This window comes from Phalaenopsis equestris, unplaced genomic scaffold (genome assembly GCF_001263595.1).
Source record: "Phalaenopsis equestris unplaced genomic scaffold, ASM126359v1 Scaffold000324, whole genome shotgun sequence".
NCBI lineage: Eukaryota > Viridiplantae > Streptophyta > Magnoliopsida > Asparagales > Orchidaceae > Phalaenopsis > Phalaenopsis equestris.
The window spans coordinates 17,883-42,534 of record NW_018164766.1 but is presented as its reverse complement, the minus strand read 5'-3'; the positions used below and the strand labels follow the sequence as shown (position 1 = coordinate 42,534).

The 24,652-nt window shown below is 33.8% G+C and overlaps 1 protein-coding gene and 1 long non-coding RNA gene across 2 annotated transcripts in view; both read right to left on the bottom strand.

Moving 5' to 3' along the window:
• LOC110025677 overlaps positions 1-1,011 on the bottom strand; it is an 11,242-nt gene extending 10,231 nt beyond the window's left edge. Inside the window, exon 1 of the long non-coding RNA XR_002294146.1 lies at positions 453-1,011. This is a non-coding gene — a long non-coding RNA (uncharacterized LOC110025677). The remainder of the gene's footprint in view (positions 1-452) is intronic.
• A 6,857-nt stretch (positions 1,012-7,868) lies between these two features.
• The window catches only part of LOC110025681 (SUMO-conjugating enzyme SCE1), a 32,725-nt gene continuing 15,941 nt past the window's right edge, over positions 7,869-24,652 (bottom strand). Inside the window, exons 3-5 of the mRNA XM_020726291.1 lie at positions 8,768-8,920; positions 8,553-8,666; positions 7,869-8,091 (exon numbers count right to left, since the gene is read on the bottom strand). Of these exons, the coding sequence (XP_020581950.1) occupies positions 8,029-8,091; positions 8,553-8,666; positions 8,768-8,920 (330 nt within the window). The 3' untranslated portion in view covers positions 7,869-8,028. The remainder of the gene's footprint in view (positions 8,092-8,552; positions 8,667-8,767; positions 8,921-24,652) is intronic.

The window sequence follows — 24,652 nt, the reverse complement described above, 5'->3', positions numbered from 1 at the left end:
CTTTCCCTAGTTGTTTTATATCCCTAACATATATTTCTTTTCTTAATACCTAACCAGTTATATGAATCGCCAAAAGATTTAACTTTTGATTACTTACTACCCTCTTAAGCTAGAATTCTAGTATTCCAATTTACTTAAACGATTATGGTCTCAAACAATACTTAATAACTTTGGAAACCGATCATCAATTTAAAAGACTAGCAATCAATCCCCACGTTATACATTTCATTCCGAGGTCTAGGCGAGATATTCCATATTAAAGCTTCCAACCGCAAGATTTCAACGAAGACGTGCAAAAATATTAAATCAGCAAAACACTTCAAGACCTTGGCAATCGTATACGAAAAACTAAGAAGATAAATCCACAAACAACAAAATTGCCACATAATCTCCACAATTTACGAACAAAAAAATCGTATTTGTTTTGAATGGGAAAGAAGAAAAACCCTAACCTTAAATCGGATACTAGGACTGCTCATGAGACTGCGATTGGCTGAAGCTGCTCAGATGGAGGCCTTCCTCCATCGGAGTCCGCAAAGTCATCCATATTATATATAACCGTGATGTAAAGCGAACAACTAGGGCATCGAGCGATTTCCTCGCCAACGCGGAGTTCTTCCTTCGTGATCTGAAATAGATCGCCGCAGGGGCAAGGGTATGTAAACGCCTGGAGCTCTTCGCTCCACTCCATGTCCTCGATCTCCACGTCGTCGTAGGACATCTCCGACGATCGCCGCCAAGCTCGGTGATTTGCGTAGAAGTAGCGTTGACGTAACAATATGAGATGGCACGACAAGAAGCGAAACTCGATTTAAAGCGGGATTTAAGCCGGATTTAACCTAAACTTGTTCGGGTAGGAGAGGAGAGGAAGGAGGATCAAAATGAGCGTTTCGGATCACGATAAGTCGCGATCCCGTCGTCGCGTTCCCAGCTAGCTCCTATGGAAGAAGATCGTTTTGGACGAAGCACGCAGCGGGGGAGGGACGTACGAATGTTTGGGGGAAAGAGAAAGGAGTGAATTTGGGGAGGGTTTGATTAATTTTATTTTATTTAAGTTTATTTTATTAATTTAATTGATTCTTTATTAGTTTTATCAGATTAATTATATGTAAATAAATGTATATTTATCATTTAATTAGTAATTAATAAATGATAAATATTATTTTTATTCATTCAATAATTATAAGTAATTAATAATTAATATAATTAATAACTATTTAATTATTCTTTTATAAATGTTAAACTTCTATTCAATAATTAATTTAATAAAGTTTGTATTTCTAATTAATAGTTTAGTAAATATATAATTATTAATCATTATAATTTGAAATAAAATATTAATTGAATTTAAGAAGCTATAAGATTTTGATTATTTTGAAATGTTTTAAGAATTTGAATTTACATAATTTTTGAAATCATATCATGATTTGCTATTAAAACCTGATGGTCATAAGAGATTTTTAAATCCTCACATAAATTAGTCTAATGGTTTCACAAAATTTACTAAATCTGTTGCCAAAATAGATTTTGGGATATAAACCTTTCTAGATTTACTAAATTCGGATTTCATAATTTACTATACCTTACCAACTTAAATCTCATACATTGCCATATAGCCCTTTAATGTTAACAGCCAATGGTAAGAAAACGAAGATTACGACCTTAAAATTTGAACGATCTGATTTGAACAACTTATGAGACTGAAAAGATGACTATGAGTTGACTTTGGTGCATGATATTTTCTATGAGCTCTCAAATCTCAAAATCAATCCATTCAAATCAACTTTATGCTTCTATAAATCTGTCTCTGACCACGAAAAAGGGTTGTATTGAGATATACTTAGCTTTCAAGAAAAATCCTTTGCTTGGGAATACTTGGGCATTACCATAAATAGTGCTAAGCCCACCTCTATTACTATTAACAGTCTAAGCTTCAGCTTTATCTTAGTGGTTGGAAACAGAAAAAAAATTATCATTTTTTGGTAGGTCTTAACTCCTAAGGTACACCATATGAAATAATTTATTTTATTGGTTTAGATCAACCATTATCCCTAGAGTTATTAGGAAGAAAATTACTTCTTTAATGAACAATTTTATTCACTTTAATAATTCCACTAACTGTATGCATTCCATTTCTTGGAATACCACCACCAAATCTAAGTATATTGGAGGTTTGGCGTTATCTAATCTTGACACCATCAACTCTATGTGCAAGGCCAAGGTTATTTGAAGAATCTATAATTACAATCTCATTCTTTCTAACTGGAGCTTTCAAAATTTGGGCTCTATGGTTTAAAATGAAGAATAAGCACTCTAATCTCTAGAATCACCTCAGGAAGTTGGCTAACACTTTTAGAAGAGGCCTCACTCTTGAAGGCACTAAAACTTTTAGAAGAGGCCTCACTCTTCATACCAGCACAAAAAGTGGACTTTTTTTCTTTTATGGCTCTTGGTTGGAAGGCACTTCACTTTATGAAAGGTTTAAGGATCAAATTTTCATTTGGTTTAGCTATCCAAGGGATGTTTTACTTCTTCACTTTAATAGAGGCCACTCATGGAATCTCCCTACTTCTTAAAATACCCCAACTGAATGCATTGCTCTCATCATCCAAACTTTCATATTGGATTCTCATGTTGTTTGTTTTCGAATGGGCACAATTTTTTACTCTCACTACAACACTTTTTTTTTATTTATATGATGGTCATCATCTGATTTCTTGGCATAAAAAATATATGTTTTAAAGGACTTCACTCAAATTTGTTGTCTTTGTCTGAAAAATTATGGTTAGGGGCTCAAAAAAATAGATATTCTTGCCGCTAGTGGCATTTTGGTTTCTCCTCGTTTGTTTTATATCATTGTTACCAAGAGTCTCATTCTCATATATTTCTAATGCAATTTTGTTTTTACTATATTTCATAGTATCATTTTGTTCATTTTTTCCACCAAGGATGTTTTTTACGTCAGCTCATGGTTTATGCTGAATTTGATAACTGCAAAATTTTCAGTAATTTCTTTTTGCTTGCCTCTCATATTACTTCATATATTATATACTTAGAAAGAAATGCTAGGATCTTCAACGATTTCTTTCACAAAAATAATATTCTTTTCAAAATTCTTTTTGTTGTCAAGGAGAAAAGTAGAAGAAGAAAGTTTAGGGATAATGTTCCCTCCCATATTTAAGTGTTGTTTATATTATAATCGTCCTTTGTATACTTTGTTGATACTTCTTGTTGCAATGTCCATCTTGCTTTTATTTCTTTGGATGATTGGGTTTTCTCTGACATGGTTTCTGGATTTTGGGAATGTCTGATCGATTCGATGTACTTGATATTATACTTTCAAACTTTCATTTCTATCTGATTTCTGTTTTATGGTGACTGGTTAGGAAAATTTTCCTTCTCTATAGAATGTTGTTTTTATATAATAGAATGTTGTTAATCCCCTGATAAAGGCTACTGTTGTTTTCTTTTTATGTTGAGTTGGTTGTTGAAAGTTGGATGCTTATAGACTCTTTTTGATGGGAAGGTTTTTATATTTTTAATGCTTATGGTTTGTCGGGCCCTCCATGAAAAATCATGAAAAACATGTTGGGTTTTCTTTTTTGGAGAGGAGCAACATTTACTAGCTGCTTTTGCTCCAGCGATATTTTATTGGTTCAAAATACGTATACTTCATTTTTTATTGAAAAGTCACTTGTTGCCTTGGAGGCGCGGAATGGAAATCAGCTTCTTTCTTTCTACCTATCTCGGTGACATTTGGTTTTTGCTTTGGCTAGAAGATAAGCTTCTATCACTGCTTGTTTTGCTGCTCTCTTAGCGAACTTTCTCAATTTCATCCATTTGATTATTGTGGACGATGTCTTCTCCTATGTTGTTGGGGAGAACGAGCGGGCTCTTTTTTTTATGTTTATTTGGTTTTCCTTTTCTTTAATTATGTTTAAATCAGGTTGTATTTTGTTTACTCAGTTCTGTGATGTCTTGTTCGTAAGCTTTTATTAATGAAAAGATGGGAGTGATCCACAAAATTATTAAAAAAAAAATGCAGATTCAAACTTGTATTTGATTTTATGACCCTTTATTAAAGGTAAAAAAATAAAATTTACATATATACCCCTCACTTTCTATGTAATTACATATTAAACTTTTATTTTCAATCTTTACACGCATACCACCTTCCCTTTGCATTTAACTTTTTCAAAGTCAAAATGGTGACATTTTTTATGTTGTAAGAAGAGAAGGGTATTTAACTTTTTAAAAGTCAAAATGGTGACATTTTTTATGTTGTAAGAAAGATTTGGGTGGTATAAATGCATAGCACAATTTTTGGTGTTACATATGTATATACATATAAATTGGGTGGTATGTATGTAAATTTCTCTTTATAAAATAGTAAAAAAAATGAATATATCCAATATATTTATTTGAACAAATTTCTTTCTTATTTAAATTTTATAATATATTGCCTATTAAGGATCTTTTTAATTTTAAATTGCCTAATTAAATGTGATTTTTCTATATAAATGTGAGATTTGAACTACATTGGAACAAAAAGTGTAAAGTATAAAATAAGAAATAAAAAATGCATTAATTCAGCTCGTGTTGAGCGAGTTGAGGCTGTGTTTGTTTTTAGCTCGTTCTTAAATAGTTGTGCTTGAATTCGGCTCGTGTTTGAATTTGCTCGGTAATTTTTTTTTTTTTTTTGTGTTTGAATGACAAGTTTATCACCACTAGAGCTATAAATGAGCCGAGTTTGAGTGAGCTACGATTTAACTCATGTTCGGCACATTTAAAAATATATTTATTTAAAATTAGCTCGTGTTTGAAAGTGCTTATGAACAGTGTATTTGTGTTTGACTCAATTTACGTATTTTTGTTCGTGTTCGGCTCAAAATTAATTCGTTTAAATCAATTAGAAAAACAAATATATGGTATTGAATTCGAACATGCATCATTTTTATGCAATATAAAGCACAGAACCACATGGCGACATGAGTTGTGATTAGGGGTGTAAACGAGTCGAACATGAGCGCGTTTAGTCCATGTTTGTTTTCGGCTCGTTTTTAAATAATTACGCTTGAATTCAGCTCATGTTCGAATTTGCTCAGTAATGTTTTGTTTGTGTTCGAATAAAAAAGCTAAATTTTGCTCGTTTTGTTCAGTTGAGCTAAAATTAGCTCGAATTTTAAGACTAAAAAATATTGAATTTATAAAAACAGGTACAAAAAAAATGAAGAAAAATAAAAATAAAAATGCCTTCTTAGTAAAACCCATCAAAATGCCTAGGGTTGTAAACGAGCCGAGCTTGAGCGAGCTCAGGCTTGGCTCGTGTTCGGCTCGTTCGAAATAGCTCGTGTTCAAAATCGGCTCGTGAACAGTGTGTTCTTGTTCGGCTCGAAATTGGCTCGTTAAACTAAAATTGAAAAAAATAAATGTAAAGTGTGGGATTCGAACATGAATTAAATATATATAAAAGAAGACACTAACCACATTGCCACAAGAGGTGTTATGATTTAAACTTGACATAAATATATATATAATATATTATTATATAAATAATATATTTAATATATTTTTATATAAAAAGTTATATAATTTTTTTTTCAAGCCATTTCGAGCCGAACACGAGTGAACAAACTGTTGTTCGTGTTCGACTCGTTAGGCTTAACGAACGAGTCGAACATGAGCTATTCACGAACAACGAGCCAAATTGACAGCCCTAAACATGCCAGAACCCAAGCTCAATCTCTCAAACTGAGTAAACCAAAAGGCAACGGACCAACAGAAGAAAATCCCACCAAAATACCGAGCAAATCAAAAGGCAAAGCCGAGCCAACAAACTGAAAAGCAACAGCACATCAAAAGAGAACCCCACCAACAAACTGAAAAGCAACAGCACATCAAAAGAGAACCCCACCAACATATTTAGCAAACTGAAAGGCAAAATCAAGCCAGCAAACTGAAAGGCAACAACCTAGCAGAAAAAAATCCCACCAACTCGTACCACAAGCAAAATCCAACATGAGGATCAGCAAATTGAAAGGACAACAAGCATGCAACACAAAAATATCCATGAATATGTTCAGAACTCCAAAGCCAAGCTACCAAGCAATAAATTGAAAGCACAAGTAGCAAGCAACACAAATGAATTGGTAATAACACATTTCATAATCATTCGAACAAAATCTCATCATTTATATTTGCTGCACTTTCATAACATTGGCAGTAAATTTAAGATGGCAAATATTAATGCTATTCAAATGCAGCAACATGTCACGGACTGACTTTTTTCTAGTCACCCGTGCGGCTTTAGTGCTCTTTTGTAGCACTTAATTATCCTAATATCCCTCACAACACTGGGACTTATAAGCACAAAGCACTCTTAAGAAGAAGAGCAAGGAGAAATATTATAGAAAAGAACACCTCACTAAGAAAAAACAACTATAACACTTGAAAGCTTAGAAGCTTGGATGCTTTCTTAGGTGATTACAAATGAGGGAATGGGCTCTTATTTATAGTCTCCTTCAAGCCCAAGAAAACATTTTAGAATACATTAGATTATTCTAGTTTCTAGAGAGTTCTAAACTCCTCTCTTATGTACATACATAGCCCTAGAACTTTCCAGGTTACTCTTGAATTTTCCTTAGAGCTTTTCCTTCTAGCATTCTTTGGAATGTGGTGGAATCTTCTAGAGTCCCTTGAATGTCTTTCTATATTCAGGCCTTCTCTAGAACCTTCCATCCCATGAGAGTACCCTAGAATATGGCGGAGCATGACACACAACTGGAACTTGTGTACGAGATACATTTTAGTTAGATTAAACCTAAGGGGCAGATTGGATCAATTGTTTTACTTTTTGAATTTTAATTTTTTATATTTTACTATTACTATTATTATTATTATTATTATTACATATATTATAACATGTCTAACATTCAAAATAATATTTTAAAAAACAATATATCTTTTTTAAATAAAAAAATGAAAAAGATAAAAATAAATACACTAAAAAAATATTTTTTTAAAACAAAAAAATAATCCCAAAGCTTAAGGTACTCAATCCTCCCTATTACATATCACCATCATAATTACATCCAATCTCATTGTCAAAAACAAATAGAGAAATAATCAAATGTGAAGGCAGCACATTAGTTGAAAATAAAATAAAAAATTAAAAAGAACAAACTGAGAACCCACCCCATAAGCAAAAGAAAAAAAAAAGAAATAAATGGCTTGTTTGGGACCAATTTTATGTTTCACTTTATTTAAAATGCTTGTTTAGTGTATATTTTATATGTTTTTTTTTTAACAAATTATCATATTTTTTAAAACACTCAAATAATTTTGAAGAGTCTTGAATATTATTAAAAGAAAAGTATCAAACAACGAAATAATTCTGGTCAAATCATAACATAAATAAATTAAAAACAAAAAATAAAAAGTAGAAGTAACCCAACTAAAATTGCCCAAAAAAGTTTAAAATTTTGAAGAGTTTGAATATTATTAAAAAAAAAAAGTACCAAACAAGGAAATACTTCTGTTTCAAATCATAACATAAATAAAATAAAAATAAAAAATAAAAAGTAGAAGTAACCCAACTAAAAAATAGAAGTGACCAACTAAAATTGCCCAAAAAAGTTTAAAATTTAGAGTAAAGAAAGCTAACACATTCTAAAAAACGATCAAACGAGCAAAATGGTCTCAAACAACTCGTAAGCCAGTCATACCAACTAAGCTTTTGCCCTTAACATCGCTTAGGTATCGAGTCCTATCTTTCAGATGGTCACGAAATTTATCCAAACCAAAGAGCAAATACAAGAAATTGGGTTGCCAACCCTGACCAAGGCGGACAAAGTTAACGCGCAAATTTAATATAAAAACACCAGATAAAGCCACATATATCATCCAGTACATGTAAAATACCAACTCCAGTAATCACACGCACTCCAATTCCAATCGAATAATCTTCAAAAGAGTAATCACAAAAGTTAAATGAACCAAACATGTTACAGACAATATCAAACATTTACCCTAAACCAGCGGAGGATATTGCTTTGCCTGTTGCTTCACCCTGATTTTGTACTCCACCGGATCCTGCATTTCATATTATAACGGGTCATAATAACATAGACTTGGGTAAGGGAAGATTTACATACCAACCTTTTAATTGATGCTAAAATAGTTCTCCCTTAATGCTTTTATAAACTCAGGGACTATTTCAGCACACATAATAAAAGAGTTTGGAGACTAAATTAACACTTCTATAAACTCAGGACTAAAATGGACCTTCACAAAAAGTCAAGGGAGCATTTTGACACAATTCTCCCCACACAGACACACATGCCACCTTATCTATACATGAAAAAATGTATCTCACTTTTTAGAAGTTAAAATAGTAGTATTTTTTATGTGATGTGAACGGTTTGAGTGGAATAAATACAAAAAGTGATGTGTTAGAGATGTAAATACATAAGAATTAGGTGGTATGTGTGCAAATGCCCCAAGAGTAAAAGGTAAAAGTATGAGAATAAAATCATCTTTAGCAATAATGAAACCTGAATGAAGAGATGGTATCCATCAGTCTGAGCAGGATCAGCTGGATTTGGCTGATCAAGCAAATCCTGTATTCCTACAAGGATCTGTTTCACGGTGATGGCCGGTCTCCATCCCTGAAAGAAAAAGAAAACAGAGAGACTCAATATAATAATATTCACAGGTTTATTTCGCTGCGAAATAGGACTTAAGAGCTTCACGTACGCTGTTCACGTACGCTGTCCTCGTTGAGAATTGATAGGCAAACGGTACCAGATGGATAAACATTTGGATGAAAGAAACCTGGAGGGAACTTGCACTTGGGGGGTTTACTGGGGTAGTCCTCGCTGAAATGGAGTGTTAGAGGGAAGAAACCACCTTCCCATTCTGTCTGCATTGAAAGGTATACTTTAATGGTGCAGATAAGAAAGCTGTGTTAGGTAAATAAAAGGCCAGTTTATGTTAGAAAATAAAAACAAAATTCTCAACAAAACCTTTTGAATGAGCTATGTTGGTCCCCATAAGAGGTGCATACGATTATAAGCAAATAGGGCAAGTCATATTGGGTTCTACAACTCGTAAGTACTAGTATTGCATGATAGAATACTACGCGGGTACACAGTTAAGTTGAAAGTTGCACATAAGAGCATGAGAATTTCTTTAAAAAAAATTTGTGAGGAGAAGAACTTTGAGACTTGACAAAGCTGAAAAAATTTCAGTGGTTAGTCGGAAGTTACACAAAATGTATTTTCCCACAATTGGACATAATAATAATGAAATACGGAAGATGGCTTCCATGATGAAAAAACGGAGTCTTGGGTCATTGGAGATAATATCAACGGATGATTGATGGTCTACTCAATTATTTTTCATTAAAGAGTGAAAACCAACAGCAAAGAAGGCGAGCTTGACCTTAGTGTCGGTGATGGAGTGAGTATCGACATTGATGTCAATAGTAGGTGATGGTCCTATTAATAGCGACGAATGCCGGTAATAGTATCGATTCCAGGTGTTGATCCAATTACTGATCGCATGAACTGAACTCATTCGTAAGATGTATTGGCAATTCGGCACAGGTTTTGGTGGCAACTGTCGCCATTGATGTCGAAGCAACGGTCAACATCAGCTTTTGATAGCATACTGCAACCTTATTGATGAATTCAGGCATAAAATTGGTGTCGATAGAAGACAGTAAACAACAAAAATTTCAGCAATGGTGGTCATCGACATTGGTGACAGTGGCGGTCGGTGATAGCGGTGCTGATGGTGTCAGCATTCGCGTCGACAGTAAGCATTGGTCTTATAGGTGAAAGAGTCTATCATGCTATATGAAACGACTGATGTTTATGTTGTTAATAACAAGCTTATAACTTATTAGTAATGGCAATCATCGATGTTGGTGAAGTCGGCTTTTGCTTTGTTGACAATAAAAATCTTCAATCTTGGAATTGTTGGCGAGCAAGGCGATGACAACGGTCATTGATGGTGTCGATGTCATGCGTAGGCATTGGGTACAACAAGATCTGCATTAGAGTTGGTGAATGGTATTTTGATTTATTGGTGTCAGTAGGCGTCAACATTGATGTCAACAAAGGATGACAACTTCAGTGTCGACAACCTAATTGGTGATTGTGACTTTATCAATTTTGTCTGTGGTGATCGCCATCTTGTTGATGCTAATGACTGCCGATCATCTGGAAACGAAGGTTTGAATTCTCTCTTTTGAAATTCTTCTTGTTGCCTCATATAAAACTCCCTAAATGTATAGAAACTAAATCTATTTACCCCCTTAATTGCACAATATTCACTAAACGCCATATTACCTTAACAATATCAATATTATGGGCTAATTGAATTCCCCTCATCAATACGAATATATTTTAGCCCATGTCTGATAATGTAAGCCTTTAATTCAAAGTAAGACTGTAAATGATCTGATTTCAAGTGGAGCTAGAGTCGGCTAAAAATTGAATCGAAAATTTTGAATGCAGCTAAAAATTGGCTTGAAAGGTTTGAATACAGCTCAAATCAGCTTTTGTGATTCATTGTATTTGATTACAAGGCAACTCAACTCAAAATGGAATAGAGCTCAATCTGACTCAAAATCAAAATAAGCTAGCTCAAATAATTAATTGAATGTTTTTTAGCTCAAAAATATGGGGCGCTGGGATGAGGGTAGCGGCATAGTGAAGGGGTGAGGGTGGTTGAAACTACAAGTAAAAAGCAAAGAGACATTGTTCTGACGGTTGTAGTGAGGAAGGGCAGCGATGCAAGAAGGATGAGGACAAAGATAATCACCACCTCGAGAGCGAGATACAGCCAGAGCAGCACTCAAACCCTTCGATATAGCCCTAGAAGGGAATAAGAGACACCAAAGATTGTCCTGAACAAACACACAACAAAACTAACCTTAATACATCACGAAAGCAAATTTATGATAATAGTATAACTAGGAGTAGACCCACTTCGATTGGGTAACAGCTCTCTGCCTTGGAGAGACAATAATGCTCTCCCAAAGCCTAGACCAGTTCAGTCCAGGTCAGGCACGTGGTTGTTGCCACATCAATTGATGCCCCACATCGCCTTTGGGTCTATTTTTAATTGACCAAAGTGATGGAATGAAAGAAATCACTCAATTCACATTTGAAGTTCACCTTAAACCACATCATTCTGTTTTGATGTGATCTCAAAATTCAAGAAACACATACCATAAGAAAATTTCATGGGTTAAATCAAGGAAATTTGATGATAATATAAACCACTAAAAGTTGCAACTTCCTCAAATTACACCACAAACCAAAAGAAAAAAAATCAATTGTAACATATTAGACTAGAATCAATATGCTTGGAAAAAAATCAATAAATGTTCATATAGAAAAAATAAAATAGAGGCATTTACATAAATACCACCCAAAACCTTTCTATTTACATATCTAACACCTAAGCTTATTACATTTACACCACCCAAATCTTTAATATCACATAAAAAATACCACCATTTAAACTTTTAAAAAGTGAAATACACCTTTTCATGCATGGGTAAGAAAGCATGCATGTAAAATTTAATGTTTAGGTGTCAGATCTGTAACTACATAGAAATTAAGTGGAATGTACGTAAATTTTCCAATAAAAGTATGTAAGCAATCATCAAACACAGAAAATCCAATTTTTTAGGCCAAAACAAGAAAACTATCTGAAATTGGTAGTCAGACTTACACCACCAAAGAATTCAGCATTCAACAAGTACATAAAAGAAAAAAACGATCTAAAATTTTATGAAGCAAAAAAAGTTCTTCCATTCCTCAGGTTCTACAAAAAAACAAAAGAAATTCCTAGAGTTGATTATCAGAGACGAGCACAAAACTGAATTGGAAATGATGCATAATTACGCCAGTTGTAATTTTCAGAACCGTACGAAGCAGCTATGGGAATCAACCGCATAAAGAATGTTCAAATGGTGATGAACAATCTACTTCAAGTAATAAACAATAAAATATCTAATGTTCTTGTAAAGGCCTAATAACCAAAGCACAATTCAAGGCCCACAAGTAATTCAAGCAAGATCAAACTAATTGAAGCCAAAGACCCAAGCTACAGAGAACTTGTAGATGAAACAATCAAATTGAATTACATCAACAACGTAGTGATAGTGCAGCAGTAAATTGGGCCCTCGAAAATCCAAACAAAGATTCAAAGGAGGCAACCGAGGCCAAACATAGCCATGTTTAAAACAAGTAAAACTAAAATTAAATTAGAAGAGTAAAAAATGACAATTCGCATCAAATAAATCAATTTTATGTAGGGCACCTTAGGGTTTCACTCCTAATGCAACTAAAAAACATAATGAATCAAAGATCACAAAAATGAATTTGAAATTTACAGTTCCAAATGCCACCAATTGAGACAGGAATTCATTATCTTCTAAAGTGAATCTCAAAAATATGAGAAATTCATGTCAAATGATAATTTAATAAACACTCAAATAAAAATAGTGGGATAGTGAAAATAAGCCAATGAAGATTCATATCAAAAATAACAAACTAAAATTTCCATTTGGGATCGCTGCAACTTTTTATAAAAGTAATTGTAAAGATGCTGAGAAATTTTTTTTTTCAGAAACTGTTGTGAGTATTACCAGTTTTTTTTCTTTAAAAAAATTCATATAGCAGTCTACTTGCAACTCCAACAATTTAACAAATTTGATTATAAAATACAGCACCGCCATAGAAAATTCTATAAACCAGTAGTCAAACGCAATTGTGGTGGCAATCTGAAAATCAATACAGCAAAAAAGCTACCCCAAATAAAGCATAAGCTGTACCAAAATTGACTAGAAACAATTACAATGGTAAGGTAAAAATTAATCATGTAAAGAAATAAAATTAAATATGAGATCACTAAAAAGGATTCAGGCCCCACACCAGTATAAAGAGATCGCTCGGTAGAAAATTAACATTCACACTTGCACCACACTCAAAACATTCACATCCAACAAGTACACACAAAATAGAAGGAAATCACAAATGTTATTAAGCAAAAATAATTCGTTTTTGCATTCCTTATGATGTTCTAGTAATAAACAACAAATATTGTTAGGATTAGTCGTCTTTGATCATCCCAAAACTCAATAGCTAAACTGCATAAAAAACTGGCTGTATAATCACAGGGATATATGCTCGCTAGGCCAATAAAAACGGAGTAAAGATAAGCTTATTACTAAATTGTGCGTAATGCTTGATCACGTAAGTCATAATTTTCTGAACCGCATGATGCGGCAGCAGAAATGAGTCATGTTAAGCATCTTCCAATGGCTACAAGTAAGCCCCCTCAAGTAGTAGCAGAAAAAAGTATCCAATGTTTTTGTAAGGCCCAACGAAAAAACATCAATTAAAGGTCCATGAGACAGTCACAGAAGATCAAACTAATAAAAGCCAAAGCGCCAATCCACAGAGACAGATAACTAAAACAATCATGGTGAATCATGGCAAAAATGAACAAAAAATAACTGCCCAACTTTGAAGGCCGAATAACAAACCAATGGAGAACTAGTCCAATAGCAAATTAACAACAATCTAGCCCCTTGTAAAACCAAATGTCGATCCAAACGCTACAATAGAAGCCAAATCACAAGAAAAAAAGGAATTGAGTCAAAGCAAGAACAATCCGATTATCATTGGGATCATTATAGGCATGCTTAAAACTACTAAAAATAAAATAAACCAGTTTTAAAGAAGAAACCTGAATGTTGATTTTGGGCACAAGTGCATTGGATAAATCAATGTCAAGGCCAACAACTCATATCTCCAAGTCTCAAGATATTTTCTCTTTTCAAGTCTACCAAGTCAAAATCACCATGGCACTGAAAATATCCATGATGCACAAAACTATAAAAAGAAACTTTTTATTCAAGATGTTAATTAATTGAAGGCAATCTTCATGCCATGATTTTGAAACAAATCATAAAAGTTGTAGTCAATATAACCGATCACTTCAAAAAAAACTACAAAAATAAGCTTACCTCACAATTTGTGCATCAAATCATGAAAGGATAAAAAATATTGTGATCATTGAAGTTTTAACAATTTGATTTCAACATAGAAATTATCAATAGTGATGATTCTAATATCACCCCATTTGAATTAAAGAGAATGTTAAAGGATTCATTAAGCACGATCAACTTGTCAATTGAATCAAGGCTATAATCTATAGAAGCTAAACAATTTGATCAAATTCCATATTAATATAGAATGAGAATGAATTTTATTTTTTCTTTTTTTAACTTGTTTACAAAAGTTTATATTTGAACTTAAATTTAAATTAGAATAATTTCTACATTACTATTTAATTTGAACTCATAAATGTTGATGATAACGTTCTAGATTCCAGGAGGGAATGATAGAACACCAGAATGCACTAGAGAAGTTGTATGATGGGTAGTGGAACTGGGAGGATGAATGGCGGTTGAAAACGGGGGCTGGACAGCAAACTGGAAGCAGGAAAACGTTGATTTCCTGCTGTAGACAGCATGTTACAGCGAGTCAGATGGCTACCCAGCTGAAAACAGCGAGCAAAAGGCGAATCAACGAGATGCGGATGACGATAGGTCTCCAACATCAATTCCTGGACAAACTACAGACACACCACTTGCAATAGAAAGAGGCTACAATACTCCAAAGAGCTGAAAATCAGAGAAATGTCCCTCAATTCATAAAAGTCTACAAATAAAAAATACCTAATTAAAAACTAGAAAAATAGGTAAGAACAAAAAAGGAGGCAAAGAAACAAAACTTCCCGAAAATAAAGAAAGAAATTAAAAAATAAAATAAATATCTAGGTAAAGTCGAGACTCTTGCGATAGCAATATTCCAATAATCCAGCGTCCCGCGGAATTCCAAGAGTCTCGACTTTACCGAGAAAAAACAAGTAGGAGTTTTCTATAGAAGTAAGCCCTTATAGTTAATTTTCATGATAGGAGAGGCTTCTTCTTCTCTAGAAACAACTGAATCCCATGGTCTGATATTATTTCCCATAAAACACCTATAGAGATGTCAACAATCTATTTGTGAGTGTATTGCTGAACTGAAACTAAATATCAAGTTTACTCCATAGGGTCTTCCAAAAATAGCTCAATACTCTCAGTATCGGTCTCTCCAATACATCGCCTTTCTTGGGCAACCAATGCTAGCCCTTTTAGTGCTTCTCTCAAGGAATGCAAAAAAATTATTCGTGTTACCACATCTTCAAACACCTCGGACTGCTTCCAAGGCAAGGGTATAATGTGCTTCTCATCTTTGGTGAAAGAATTGTGTTTTTTTTAGCCATTACAATATGTGCAACAATCATACTACCAAAGATGACTGTCGGTCAACTTTTTGATTTGAAAATAACTTTAAATTTATTTTAATATAAAAGGTATATAATTTTTTGTATTTTGAAAATAGTGGTATTTTAATTTTTTGAAAATGAAACTGAATGGATCTCATCCATCTAATAGTTCACATAATCGTGTCTGATACCGTAAATATTACACCTTCCCGAAAGACAGGTATATACCTCGGCGATGGACCAAATATGCAAACTAAGAAATTTGTGACATCTATTTGGACTGCGAATCTTTTATGTGTGACCGACAAATTTTCCTATCAAATACAAAGATTAAATATGTTTTATTTTACTCGGGTTCCAAGTTTCCTATAGAGGTAAGCTCTTATATTTAATTACATCTCAAATAACCAAGGTCACTTGTGAAAACTCTCGATAATGATCAGATATGCTAGTCTTCAAGAATTTCAAGTTTTAGTTTTCACGGTAGGACGTGAAAAAGCAAGTAGGAGTAACCCAAGTATGAACAGTTATTTTCAGGAGTCGAAAAAAAGAAGCAGTAGGGGACGTCACAGATCCTGAGAAGAACCCTCAGCGACTTCTCAAACTATCCTACTGTGTGGCTACGTTTTGGAGACAATGTTATCTAAGTGTTTAATCCTGACAATTTTATTATTTTCGGACTTACACTTGCATGATACCCGATCATGTAAATAGCCTAGAAGGATATGAGGGTTTACGCCGTACCAAACGATGACCTCAGAACCTAAGGCGAGTTAGAACTTATGCTAGGCAACATGGTTGCACATGAGTCTAAAGAGTGTGAGGATTTACGTCGCGTTGAGCGAGCTGCCTCGAAGTCCTATGAGTTGTTTTTTAGACTAGGGAGAAGGATCCCTGAAGAAAACTCAATTGTTGCTCGATCCAAACTTCTCATTGTGCTGTCCACAAAGTTGGCTCTGAGCCTCCTGCTGTAGTAGTAGCTCCAGGGTTTAAGGTTTGTGGTTTATATCTCATATTTTGGTTTGTTCGTTGTTGATATTCAAATGTTGAAATGTTCATGGAGAATTTTAATTTAATTTGAGCGACACCAGTTAAAATATTACAGTTCCATCATTCTAGTATCACTATTTTCTTTTGAATTTACTTAGTCGAAATGAGTTGTTAAGTTCATTAAGACCGGAGAATTCCCGTCGTTTACCTCATTCGAGAGGTTCTCGATTTTAAAAATGTACAAATTTTCAAAAATGCATTTTTGTGGTTTTGTATGTATGTAATGTAAGTAAAACATGCATGGTAGAGTAAGAACATGATAACAAAGTAAAGTAGTAAGAGACTGCAGTAAATAACTATAAATGTGTACTTGGGTCTCTGCTACAGCTGCAAGGTTAATATCACATGTGAAAGTAAGCAAGTGTGGCTAAGTATTTAATGAGTATGTCAAACATAAGCATACATATGGAAATAAGCATGTGACACATGAAAGCTCGAAAAAGAATTGTAGAAATTCAAGTCAGGGTGGGCTCAGAGCTAGGTTATGAGCTTTAAAATCGAACTTTGGATAGAGGCTACCGACCCAAACAATCTTAGGAGGGCAACTTCTGGCCACAATCAAAACAATTAACTAGTGAACCATTATTAAAATTTGTAAAAGGTTTATTTAACCTTTCATGCATGTAGAGTTTATTTAGTAAACAAAAATAGTGTTGTTGCAAATGGATTTAATTCATTTTTTATTTTCTTTAGCATATGTGGAAACGCTTGAAGGATTATGGTATCCGTGTATGTGAAGAAATTAAATAGTCCACCGGTTGCATGTTTCAATCGATTTAGAATTACATGGCAACCTATGACGACAAGGAGTCAACTTCACACTAAGAGTTAGTGAATAGTATCATCGGTCCTGTTCTCCCTTCATCGAAGGTAATCAAGGCAAGAGACACTATTCTAAATCCCACTTTTAGCACACTAAAGCACTTTTATCATCGCCCTCACCACCACAACCTCCAACTTATACTAGTCTGGTAATCTATATGTGACATTAACAAATATCTCCAATTGCCAGGAGAATTTGAGTGTAATTTTCAAACTTAAATTCCGGAGTATTGGGTTTCACTATAGGTTAAGTCGTGACGGGAATTTCACTTGTTGATTTAATTAAGGAAGTCGTGAATCACATCTTAGTGTATCCTCATGTTTAGTGTTTTAATCAATTTGTGAATTAAGGTCAAATGTCTAGTTTCATCATTCATTCGAAAATTAAGTAGATTAACTCACACCTAGGGCGTGCTCATAAAATCAAGAAAGCCTACACTTTAACCGGAACTTGGAAGTGATTTAAGGTGTTTTACCCTCAATTAAGTATTTTCCAACTAATCCTCGAATATCTTTAAGTGTTTTCCAAATAATAAAATCAGAAATTTTCATTTCAACTTAACAATTTAACAAGAGAAATAAAACAAAATAAAGGAGAAGATCGACCCATTTCCAAAATTAACAAAGCAAAAGAACGAAACAGCAAGTGAATCGGCCTAAAAGCATTTAAATTCTTTCAAAATTATAACTAAATCAGCCCCCAAAAAGAGTGTTTACATCTACTCCAAGACAGTGTTTTGATCAACCCAAAAGTTCTCAAATTCAACATTTACATCTCTAAGCAGCACTTAACAACTCCAAACAGCACTTTTAAAGCACCCAACAACACTCTTACAACTCCAAACAACACTTTTACAACTACAAACAACACTTCTAAAGCACACTACAGCACCCTACAACACTTTTATAACTCCAAACAACACTCGTACAACTCCAAACAGCACTTAACAACTCCAAACATCACCTACCAACTCCAAACAACACTTAACAATTCCAAACAATACTTCTAAAGCACCCTACAACACTTTTACAACTCCAAACAGCACTCGTTGGCCTCCAGACAACAAAGAAAATATCTTCTAAACAGTCCCAAAATGACAATTTAAAAACCCCTGAATCCCTCTCTAAAATAGTGATAAAACCTCCCTGAAACGAAACATTAAAAGGCTCCAAAAATTGCAACAAAACCGCCTCCAAACCGCCTTAAAACAGGTGTTTTAAATCACTTCAGAACATCCAACATATATATTTCAAATAACTGAAAATGATTTTAGTAAGCTATAAGGATAGCAGTTAGAATCAGCTCGCCTCTCGCCTCAAAAGAGACAAAATATATATTTCAAATGCCCAAAAATTATTTCAACAAAGGCATCTCCTATGTGCAGCTTGCACCAAGAAAGGCCAAATTGAAAAACTTATAAAGTTCCCAAGTGATATGTGGCTTGCGACAAAAAAACCAAATTAGTGAGCATACAAAGAAAGCTTCTGCAATATACATCTTGCAATAAGTTACCAGATCAACAATTTATAATTCTTGGATAGCATGTGACAAACAAAGAAAACGAATCAGCAAGTACATAAGGCTTCTACCACAACCGTCTAGAAACGAGCCGCATGATTCTAGATGGGACCAAAGTGAAGCACACACCATAAGTCTGAAATTATGAGATTAAATCTAATGAATGGAAGAATGTATAACGAAACTTTTAAAATCAAACTAAATTTGTATAAGCAGCAATTATTCAATTTCTTAAATCATTATTCCCAAATCTTTTCCTCGGCTTTGCTTATTGCTACATAGTAGATCTTAAGGCAAGATTCAAACAGAAAGAATGAAAATTTGACATGTGTTTCAGACAATTTCAGCACCATGAGATTGCAAAAAAAAGAGCATAATAAAGCTTAAGTATCACACTGAAGCACTCATATTAGAAAAACAGATAAACGAGCAAAAATGTCAAGACAGTATATATTGCTCCCATGTGAATGAAATTGCAACATACTCATGCATTTCGACTAAAGGCATGTGGGTCGAATAATTTGAGATGTAATTAATTATAGGGGTTTGCCTCTATAAAAAACTTGAAACTCACGTAAAATAAATCCTATTTAATATCTGTTTTAGATAGGAGAATTTGTCGGCCACACATAAAAGGTTCGCAGTCCAAGCGGATGTAACAAATCTCTTTATTTGCATGATTGTGTCCATCGTTGAGGTATACACCTATCTTTCGAAAAAATGTAGTATTTGCGGTATCGGACACGATTATGTAAACTATTAGACGGATGAGATTCATCCTATCTCATTTTCTAAAAATTAAAACTCCACTATTTTCAAAATACAGAAATTATATACTTTTTATAAAAAATTAAATTTAAAAATTATTTTCAAATCAAAAAGTTGACTGACTACGACTTAATAGAACGTGACATGCATCCATAGATATTACGTTAACACCACACTTGCTCCTAGAATTTGTCTCCAATATAAACCTCCACGATGCACCTCCTATCGGCATTGATCTTACTCCCCCTTTTTCAACAAGGTCAAAGAATATGGTTGAGAATTCTTCTAAGTAGTGAAGCTCAATTTGTCAACCAGCCGTGTAGACGCCACATTTTTACAACAATATCCATTTATAATGAAGTTACATACCTTCCCTTGCACGATATGATGGGTACATAAAATGTTGTGGTAGAGCCACTATTGCTTTTTCATGGGCTCAGTCTGAAGGGCCGGTCAGATTACTAGCATCTCTCCCTCATCTGCAGGTAGCTAATACTGCTCTCAATTCTCCTCCTATGGGTCTTCACCCTCTACCAACTCCAATGCACCCTGCTCAATGAAAGATATCAGCCTTTTGTATGGGAAATCTGGCACAATATGCTCAAAATCATGGCACTTGAAACACTGCTTGTCAAGAGATTTAGGAATGCTAGATCCACTTTGTCTCACCTCTGAACCATTTTTTCCTCTAACAGAGTACAATGAGATGCTCCACTATGTACTCTTGTTGTTTGATCCTGAGCTTTAATTTTTTTTTAAAGGCGGTGTATATATGATATTATGATATTATCTCTCTACATTCATATCTAGGGTCATCATATCCTATAATGTTCAATATGATCACAACTATACAACACTGCCAATAGACGGTCTCAATCCCCCTAAATATTATGCTATGGTGTTTTCCTCGAGTTCCACTAGCTCACACTTCAATATAAGCTCCTCGAACTCAGCTGTGTAATCCTCTACTAAGAGATATTGTTGTCACAATGGGTGAAGCCTAAAAAATCTATCATGTATGTAATATGTTGAGAGTTATTTGTATTGCATTTCCCTTTTCATCTTGAATTGGATGGTGATTTTGCTTTTTCCCTCCCGTTAGCATAGATGTTTAAATTTTTTTCATGAAAAAGACGCCCTCATTTTAATTTGATGGCATTTAGTTTTAATCTTCTATCAGATAGAATATCCTTATTTTCAAAAACTTATTCCACTACCTTGAGCAACTCAATGAATTCATCTGAATCCATGCGACCGTCAAAATATGACAAGTTAATATTCACTCCAAAATCCAATCTTTTCATCTAATATACTACATCAAATCAAAGTAATGATTTTTCATCACTAGAAACTACTTAATGGAAGGGATTCACTTTCTTCTCTCGATTTGGCGAGTCATCGTTGTAATTATGGTTGATCTCACCAGATTTTTTTCTCTCAAAGACGGCAAGATTTTGTTGTCGTTGGAGGATTTTCGATTACATGTCATCCATAGTGAGCTCTTGAACACCTCATGGCGGGCTTCTCTTTGAAAACACAATGTCTCGTTTTTTCAATGGAAGATTTGACAAAAATGGAAGATATGGTTTATGATTAAAGTTAGAATTAGGTTGATAATGTGAGGAAAAAATTTTTTATGAGGGTGTTAGGTTAAGTTGTGTCAATTATTGGTTTAAGTGTAGAAAGATCAAATCCCTAATATTTTAGGATTAACCGAGCTCTAATACAATATGATATCGTTCTTGGGTTCCTAGAAGGGTCATAGAACATCAAGAGGCATTAGAAAAGTTGTAGGACAGAAGGCGAGAGTGAGAAGAAATATGTCAGCTGAAAATCAGTGTGAAAGGGGGTTGGGCAGTGAACCGGAAGCGAGAAAATGTTGGTTTCCTGATCCTGGGCAAATCGGCGAGATGCAGGCGATGAAGAAGTCCCACCACCTGTTCTTGGGCAAGCTACAAATACGTCACTTTTAATACGAAGAGGCTACAACACTCCAAAGAGCATAAAATCAGAGAAATGTCCCTCAATTCATAAAATCAGTAAACTTAAAATCCAAACAACCCAATTCACATATATAAAAGTCTCCTAATATGAAATACCTAATTAGAAACTAGAGAAATAGGTAAGAACCAAAAAAGAACAAATAAAGGGAAGGAAACTTGCTGGAAATTTTAAAAAAAAAACAGAAAAAAATATCTCAGTAAAGCCAAGGCTCCTGCAATCGCAATATAGCCCCGATCCTGTGCATGCGGTAATGATGCTCCTAAATCAATTGAGGTTTTTTCATTTTTTCGGACTTTATTATGGTATAGTTATATATTTCATTTGTTTTAATTTTTCTATTTAAAAACTTGAATTTTGTAGTTAAATTTGATTGAAATATCTTGAAAAAATTTTCCTTTTCCTCATTCTCCTTCATCCAAATCCCTCCAGTCACCTTTAGCTCTAATAGTACAAAACTGAAGAACGCAACTCCTATGTATTATATCAAACCACAACTACACTGCCTAGTACTATGACATGGCCATTGTTTCCCCGTTCTACTATTGTTGTCATTGCTCGGCTTGACGTAGGCTTAACAATTTGTTGTTTTGTTTTTCAGTGGCTAATGTACTACCACTAACTTGATACTTAATCCATGGTAAAAAAAAATGGTGTATAAAAATAAGGAAAAGCCACATTTTACTCAGAGTCGCATTGAAAGTTAAGAAACAAGAGCAGGACAGAATCAATTAATTGCTGATAATGATTACGCACCAAATCTAATCAGCTATGTGGCTAGACAAATGGAGAAAATAGCCACCGTGATGGCGTGGATGAGGATGTAAACAATCATCGCTATGACTAGTTGGCCAATTCATATTGCCCCTCCTTCCAAGCCAAATGCAAAACTGGTTGAAGAGGATGAAGATAAATATATAACTACCGCTCATGAAAGACTTGGCCAATCAAAGTAAAAAACTATTGGGAAGATTCCTACTTATGATGGGACAATTAATGCCAAGAAGCATAATGCACAAATTAACTAGTTGGAGACTTACTTCACCTTGAGTAAGCATAGTGCATGCCATGATATACCTCGCCCAACTAGAGTTAAACCATCATGACCTAACTTGATAGAATGCCCACCTAACAAGAAATGGGAATAAGAAAGGTGCCATGTACAGAGCTCTAACTAATGGAGTTTGTTCAAGTACGATGGAAAGAAAGGCACAGTTTGACTTGGAGTAAATCTTAGGGTTTTACAAAAACCAATAAAGTACATCCTCATTCACAAATTGCAAATGAAGCTCGTTTGTCTATAATAACTAATCTCAACCAGGCCAATATGATGACAGTTGCCATAGAGCCAAAAACATAAGGCAAAAGAAAAATTCTTAAGAACCATCTAAAAAGAAATCTTATTTCACCAAAATAAAGAAGAAAAAAAATACAAAAAATAGTATTTCCATTTGCCAGTCCAATATCATTAATCAAATATGTGACCATTATCAGATATGTGGCTAAACAAAGAAAGGGGGCATTTACATACATATCACATAAAACAATTCTTATGTATTTACATATCTAAAACCTAAACTTCATATTTAAATACAATACTAAAAATTTAAAAGTTTGTGCTACCACTACCATTTTAATAGCACATCAAAATTATCACTACCACTACCATTTTTAAAAATGAAATAAGTCTTTTCATGAATAGGTTCATGAAATATAAATATAAAAGTTTGTGCTAGATATGTAAATATGTAAGAATTATGTATGTAGATTTTCCCCAAAAAAAAATAAATAAATAAATCACACCCTTAACACTTTCTAAAGGATAAAAGAAAATTAGGGGGAAAAAATCAATTGTTGTTGTGGTGGAGATCAAGCTGAGTTAACTAGACAAAGCAAACCGTTTATATCTCTGATAAAAATGTCAAAAAATATAATGGTGGGGCCATAGTCCAATATGGACATATGAGAGGTTTTGTTCACCTTGAAGAAAGGTCAAGCCAAAGGTGATTAATGCCATCATCGACACCAACTGTCAAAACAATCTCATTTTTGCTAATTTGCTGAAAAATTTTGGGTTGGACGCACACCAATCCCAAACAACAGATCATAAAGGGAGGATTAATTTGGTCCTACACCTTAAAGCAAAGCATAAGAAGCTTCTCTCATAATTTGTGCCCTCGGACCTCGAAAGGGCCAAAAAGATAATGTTCGGCGAAGTTTAAACAGTCTAATTTCTCCCTAAAAACTGTTGTGAGTGATCTCCCAATCACATCATTGAAATAAAAAAAGATGTTGTCAGAAGTCCATAGGAAAATTTGGGTGATGAATCAAACATTATAAGCCAGAGATAAATGCACTGAAAGATTAGGATGTTGGAAATAATTCCATAATATGGCTGGAAAGGGTGAATATAATTTTTTTAAGTTTGTTTAGAAAAATTTTCATTTGGATTTAAACATGAATTAAAATAATTCCTGAATATGTAGATTGTTATAATAGAGAAGATTTTTTATGGAGTTTGCACTTGCTGCAATTTGCTTAATTATATGCTTGATTTTTGCAATAAAAATTAATTAGAATCTCTCCCAAAAATTATATTCACCCTTTCCATAATATGGCTGGAAAGGGTGAATATAATTTTTTTAAGTTTGTTTAGAAAAATTTTCATTTGGATTTAAACATGAATTAAAATAATTCCTGAACATGTAGGTTGTTATAATAGAGAGGATTTTCTATGGAGTTTGCGCTTGCTGCAATTTGCTTAATTATATGCTTGATTTTTGCAATAAAAATTAATTAGAATCTCTCCCCAAAAATAAATCTTATTTTGATTTACTGCTGCCATGAGACTGTTTGTAATTGGCATGTTGTCTTGGTATTGATTCTTTGTTGCTTGTTGCTTTGTAACTTTTGTTGGCTGTTGTTCCAAGGCTATTTTGCTTATTATTGGTTTATATACCTAGTGTTTACATGATGTTGATTGTTGTTGCTGAATTCAAGCCACATGCTAAAAAATATATTGCTTTTTGAGACAATCTAAAGGAGAAAACAAATAGCTTGTTGTAGTTCCAGAGGAAAATAGTATAAAAAATATGTTGTTCGATTGAAGAAGATGCATAAAACATTGGGAGAGAAGTT